This window comes from Hevea brasiliensis, chromosome 3 (genome assembly GCF_030052815.1).
Source record: "Hevea brasiliensis isolate MT/VB/25A 57/8 chromosome 3, ASM3005281v1, whole genome shotgun sequence".
Classification (NCBI taxonomy): domain Eukaryota; kingdom Viridiplantae; phylum Streptophyta; class Magnoliopsida; order Malpighiales; family Euphorbiaceae; genus Hevea; species Hevea brasiliensis.
This window is the reverse complement of record NC_079495.1, coordinates 104,040,125-104,046,968: the sequence shown is the minus strand read 5'-3', so window position 1 is coordinate 104,046,968 and position 6,844 is coordinate 104,040,125. Positions and strand designations below refer to the sequence as shown.

The window sequence follows — 6,844 nt, the reverse complement described above, 5'->3', positions numbered from 1 at the left end:
TTTGCTACTGTTGCAAAAAATTTCATTAGTTTGCTAAATGATCAGAGTTACTTTACTTCATACAAAAAGATAAAATAATGGCTATTTTGCCTAGAATAGAGTGTGTAATGTTCCAAAAAGGTTTCAAACAGTCTAAAATGATTTGAGACTATAAATACACTTTCTTTACTTCATTTTACACTTGGTGAAAGCTTACAATTGCACTCCAATCTTGATTTTTTATTTATTACTTTTATTCAAGATCTTTAAAGTGTTTGAGCTACCATTGGCAAATCAACTCATCTCTTCTTTATAGTTTGATTTATATTGAGTGAGAGTGAGTGTTAAAACATTAAATTGCATTTAAGAGAGGTTGTACAAGCACCTATTGAAGCTTGTGAGTGTAAGTGCTTGAGATAGCACTTGTTAAGGGTTCAAGCTACCTTGGTAAAAGCTTGGTGTTGAAGAATTTGTAAAGGGCTTTTGGTCTTTTGCCTTTAAAATAGCAAATAGTGGAGAGAAGACTCAAAGAGGGTTCTTTGAGAGAATGGATGTAGGCTAGTTAAGCCGAATCACTATAAAAATCATTGTATTTGATTTCTCTAACCTTAATCTCTTTACTTTTGTATAATTTAATTTCTATGCATAATATTGAATGTTGATTGAATAGATTGAATTGATATACTTGAAGATATATTGAGTAGATTGAGAAATTAGTTGAATATTTTGTTATGCATGCTATGTCAAAAATTGCTATAAATATTGAATGAGACTTGAATTGTAATTTAGGGACACATTCTTGAAACACATATCACTTTCACCATATATATAGGAGCACCTAGTTGAACAAAGTCATAATTTTTTATTAGGCTAGAAGTAAGGGCTGAAAAAATGTTTAAATCCAATTCACCCCCCCCCCCCCCCTATTGAACTATTTTGGGACAATAAAAACACTATCGTGGACACTGGAAACTTGATGACACTAGTTCCACCAAAGTTTTTCTCAGAATTAGCATCAAAAGTAAACAGAGTGAGCGACGGCCAGCGAGTAAATGAACCCACCGGAGTTCCCAAGCTCTCCTACTTCTCAAGATACCAGAAATCACAGCCCACTTCACAGGTACAAATGTGAAGCCGAAACCTGTCAACACATTTGTTAATGCTTCAGATGATATTTTGTACTGTACTTTTAACCTGGGACCTCCTACTCTCCCTTCAATATTTGGGAAAAAACTTCTTGATTGGGTATGACCTTAGAAAGAAAACTTAGGAATATCAACGGGCGGTCTGGACAGAAATCGCTCCTCTCATACCGCCCCATAAGAGTTTATGGTCAGCCAAGCGTTCTTCTTTGGGTGCATGGTTAGGCGAGTTTTGTCGGGAGAAATTTTCTTTTTATTTTTCTTATTTTAATTTATTAATATATAATATAAATTTATTTATTAAAAAATAAAATATAATTAAAAATATAAATTTAATATATTATTTTAATAATATATTTAAATATTTTTAATAAAAAATAAAAATATATTATTATAGAGCGGATTACAAGATTTTGGGACGAAAAGAAAATCATCCCATCCCATCCCATCCCATCCCATCCACACCCCTCACAAATCAAAATCAGAACAGAATAAAAATTATAAAAAAAAAAAAAAAAAAAAGAAAGATGATTAGCGAAACTGATCGGCTGGAAACTTTTGCCTTCCCTAAGAAAACTCTTTCTTTTAAGCCACTTGACCGTACCAAGATTTGATTTCAGAATCTTCTTATCTTTTCCATTGATTAATATTCAGAGTTTTTTTTTTCAAAAATTAACTACACATGTCATTGATTTTCAACTTTCTTTTATTTAATGAAGTTCATAAATCGAATAATAATTCACATAATACTTAGTTAGAATAATTACAAATCTAAAATTTATTTTAAATGAATTTTAACTAAAATTTATTTAAAAATAAATCATTGTTTTATATATAATACAATTTAAAATATACTTAATTTAATTAAATTACATATAGTTTATATTTAGTATAATTTTATAATTAAAATTTATTTATCTCGACTTTATAAATTATCTTTGATTATAAAATAAAATTTATAATTTTTTATGTAAAAATTTCTTACATCCAATGAATTTATAACAATTAATATTTAATAAATATATAAATCAATACTTTTTGCATCTTTAAAAATGAAAACAAAAAAAAAAACTAATTATACTCTCTAAATAATGTTAATGAACTTCAATTTATATAAATAAAATTAATCAATTTTTTATTTATTTTAATGTGACTACTCTTACTGGATTTTAATTAGAGACTTAATTTTTTTTTATAATGGATAAAATATGAAAATATAGCTTATTCAGCGGCGAAGCCACCTTGAATCTAAGGGGGTGATTTTTTTTTTCTTTTTAAAAAAATTATTTTTAAAAATGTTAAATTTAAAAAATTTTTCTCTTAAAATTTAATGTTTACCCATTTAAATAATATTTATCCTCCTTGAATTTTAACTTAAATAAAAAGAAAAAATTATTTTAATTTTTATCCTCTTTGTACTCTTAAAAATACTTAAAAATTATTTATTCATTTGTCCTTTGGAATAGTAACCCATAGAGAAGATAAATGAAAGGTTAAACAGAAAAGATTAAAAAAAAATTAATTCAATTGTTAAATTTTAGAACAAGATGAGTAATTTAGTATTTATATTTAGTTTTCTTATTTTCTTGTAGTTTTATCTCTCAGCCTTTAAAAAATAACTTATTATAGATTTATATATTTTTGTAAATACTCAAATCTATTTTATAAATTTATTTTTTCTAATCTCAATTTTATTTTTTTAAAATGTAATTATTGTTATAATTATCATCAATTATTGAAATTGTTAAATGTTTTATTATTAAAATAAAATTACGTTTAAATTTTAATATTTGGATTTGAAATTTGAATTTTAAATATTTAATTTTAAATTTAGAATTTAAAATTCATAAATTTAAAATTTTTTTATTTTTATTTAACTAATAAAAAGAATTTTTATGAAAGTGTCTAGTAATTTTAATATCATATAAAGTTGATACATTTGATTATAAAGAGATAAATTTGAAATAACAAGGTAAAATAATTATTTTTCATTTTTAGTTTTTAAATTTATTATAAATATATGGGATTTTAATTAAATCAATTTTTATTTAGAATAAAATAATTATTTAACTCAAATTCAACTTCATAGAGTCAAATCCCTCAATTCAAACATAACATAGCATTATTTTTATATATGAGTTTTTTCTTTTAATTTTATTTTTGCTAAAATTAGGTAAATAATTATTATTAAATTTTATTTTAGAATTATTAAAAATTATAATATTTTAATTTTATATTTTTTTAAATTAAATTTTTTTATTATACTAATAAGAAATACTATTTATAATTTCATCATATCTTTTTTAAAATTTTAATTCTAGAGTAAACAAGTTAAAAAATATATTATTATCTTAAAATTTTAATTTAACAATTGAATAATTTAATAAAAATGTTTTTATTTTACTATTTAAGATATTTTACAAAGTAAATGTAAATAAATTTTAATAATTGTAAAATTATGTTAATAATAGTAAAATTATGTTAAAAATATATTATATTAAATTCAATTGAATTTAATATTTTAATATTAATTTTAATTATCAATATTATCACCTCAAAAGGAATTGAACATTAATTTCTTATGAAATAAAATTAGAAAAAATATTTATTCTAATTTTGATTCTAAAATTTTAAATCAAACGGTTCTTTATATAATTTTTTTTTTAAATTTGAATCAGAATTTCAGAATTTAGCTACAGATGAAAATTATAATATGCTAGTAAGTTCATTAACAAAAATTGAAATTTAGTAAATGCTTTGGAATTCATAATAAGATTAATGAGCACAACTGTAATTAAATCAAAAGTAACAAGCAATTTATTTATTTAAATCCAACCAATCCCATGTAAATCCCCCATGAAGCTCTTTCTTCCCTCTACTTGAGTCTCATGAAAACTGCGAAGTTGGGCATTCTACGTGAACGCAGAGATGAACTCCTCCATTCTTCCCTCTCGAAAGCTTTATCATCTGCACAAAACCCCAAACAACTTCACAAAGTCCACACCCTCTTAATCACATCAGGTCTTGAAAGATCTGCCTTCTTCTCTGGCAAGCTCATAAGCAAATATACCCAGCTCAAGGACCCCATTTCTTCTTTTTCAGTCTTTCACCAACTCTTTCCTGCTGCCAACGTCTATCAGTGGAATTCTATCATTAGAGCGCTCACCCACAGTGGGTTGTTTTCAAAAGCTCTTGAACTTTACGCCAAAATGCGGGATATGAAACTTAAGCCCGATACGTACACATTCCCTTCAGTGATTAATGCGTGCGCAGCTGCAGGGGATTTTCAGACGGGTTGTGTTGTTCACAATCATGTTTTGGAAATGGGTTTTGGATTTGATTTGTATGTTGGGAATGCTCTAGTAGATATGTATGCAAGGTTCGGTGATTTGATAAAAGCACGTAATATATTTGAGGAAATGCCCCACAGGGACATTGTGTCGTGGAATAGCTTGATTTCGGGGTATAGTGCTAATGCGTATTGGGAGGAGGCTTTAGAAATTTATTACCAGGCAAGAATAGCTGGATTGAAACCCGACCCTTTTACCATTTCAAGTGTCCTCCCTGCTTTTGGAGGCTTGCTTGCTATTAAAGAGGGTGAGGTGGTTCATGGATTGGTGGAAAAGCTTGGGATCAATGCCGATATCATAGTGAGCAATGGACTTCTGTCTATCTATTTCAAATTTGGTAGGCTAATGGATGCTCGAAGAGTTTTCAACGAGATGGTTGTCAAGGATACGGTCAGTTGGAACACTTTGATATGTGGATATTGTCAAATGGAATTGTTTGAAGAGTCGATTGAGTTATTTATGGAGATGGTAAGGAGCTTTAGACCAGATTTGTTGACAATTACGTCTATTCTTCGTGCTTGTGGTCTCCTGCAGGACTTGGAATTTGGAAAGTTTGTTCATGATTACATGATAAGAAGTGGTTTTGAATGCGATGTCACAGCAAGTAATATTATTATTGATATGTATGCTAAGTGTGGGGATTTAGTAGCTTCAGGAAAAGTCTTTGACAGGATGAAATATAGGGATTCTGTGTCATGGAACACATTGATCAATGGTTATATTCAAAGTGGGAGCTATGATAAAGGGGTGAAGCTTTTTAAGAAGATGAAGATGGACTTGAAACCTGATTGTATCACTTTTGTGGCACTCCTGTCTATCTCTACTCGATTAGCAGACATGGAACTGGGAAAAGAAATCCACTGTGATTTAGCTAAATTAGGATTTGATTCAGATTTGGTAGTATGTAATGCTTTAGTTGATATGTATGCTAAGTGTGGCAAAATAGATTACGCCCTTATGGTTTTTGAAAATATGAAAGTTCATGACATAGTAACGTGGAATGCAGTTATTGCAGCTTGTGTCCAGGCTGAAGATTGTAGTTTGGGATTAAGAATGGTTAACCAGATGAAGAATGAGGAATTCATGCCAGATATGGCTACCATGTTAGGTATATTGCCTATCTGTTCTGCAATAGCTGCCAAAAGGCAAGGGAAAGAGGTTCATGCTTGTACTTTCAAGCTTGGATTTGAGTCAGCTGTTTCCGTTGGGAATGCATTGATTGAAATGTACTCCAAATGTGGCAATTTAATGTACTCTATCAGAGTGTTTGAGCATATGAAAACAAAAGATGTGGTGACATGGACTGCATTGATCTCTGCATATGGGATGCATGGTGAGGGAAAGAATGCTTTGAAATCTTTTGAGGAGATGTTAGCAGCTGGGCTTTTTCCTGATCATGTCGCTTTTATTGCCATCATCTATGCCTGTAGTCATTCAGGTTTAGTAGAAGAGGGTCTGGCTTACTTTGACCGCATGAAGAAGGATTACAACATTGAGCCCAGTATTGAACACTACGCTTGTGTGGTTGATCTTCTGTCCCGGTCTGGCCAGTTATCTAAAGCAGAAGAGTTTATCAATTCAATGCCACTGAAGCCAGATGCAAGTATATGGGGAGCTTTACTTAGTGCTTCTCGAGCAAGTGGAGACCTAAAGATTGCAGAACGCATCTCACAACATATTGTTCAATTAGATTTTGATGATCCTGGATATTATGTTTTAGTAGCAAATGTTTATGCAGCTTTAGGGAGGTGGGATGATGTCAGAATGATACGAAAATCCATAAAGGTCAAAGGACTGAAAAAAGATCCTGGATGCAGTTGGATTGAAATTAAGAAAAGGGCGTATGCTTTTGGGACTGGAGATAAGTTCTTTAAACAGTATGAAAAGGTAAATAAGTTATTAGGGACCCTTGCTAATTTGATGGCCAAAGAAGGTTATGCAGCTGATTTGCAGTATGCTCTTCATGATGTTGAGGAGGATGAAAAGAGAGGCTTACTTTATGGCCACAGTGAAAGGCTTGCCATAGCATTTGGATTGTTAAATACAGAACCAGGGACCCCCTTACAAATATTGAAAAACCTTCGTGTTTGTGGGGATTGTCACACTTGGACCAAGTACGTATCAAAGATTGTAAAACGGGAAATATTAGTAAGAGATGCCAATAGATTTCATAAGTTCCAAGATGGGACATGTAGCTGTGGAGATCATTGGTAATATACTTCTTCAAATATCACATTTTTTTTATGATAAATAAGTTGAGTGATGGATGATGGAGATTCCTTGGGCACCTTCTATGAGCCAAAGGTAGACCCAAACATTGGCAATTCAGAATTGAAACCGGTCAAAGTCGTGTTTGACTTTAACTATAAATGT

At 29.9% G+C, this 6,844-nt stretch overlaps 1 protein-coding gene across 1 annotated transcript; it reads left to right on the top strand.

Annotated features, from left to right (window-relative positions):
• The first annotated feature begins 3,979 nt into the window (after window positions 1-3,979).
• Window positions 3,980-6,725, top strand: LOC110647394 (pentatricopeptide repeat-containing protein At3g03580). Its single transcript, XM_021801205.2, has one exon. It carries the CDS (start codon window positions 4,010-4,012, stop codon window positions 6,683-6,685), a length of 2,676 nt encoding a protein of 891 aa, XP_021656897.2. The 5' UTR covers window positions 3,980-4,009; the 3' UTR covers window positions 6,686-6,725.
• The last annotated feature ends 119 nt before the right edge of the window (window positions 6,726-6,844 follow it).

Excerpts from the sequence above, each read along its gene's own strand:
- LOC110647394 (XM_021801205.2), top strand. The coding sequence starts at position 4,010 with ATGAAAACTGCGAAGTTGGGCATTCTACGTGAACGCAGAGATGAACTC.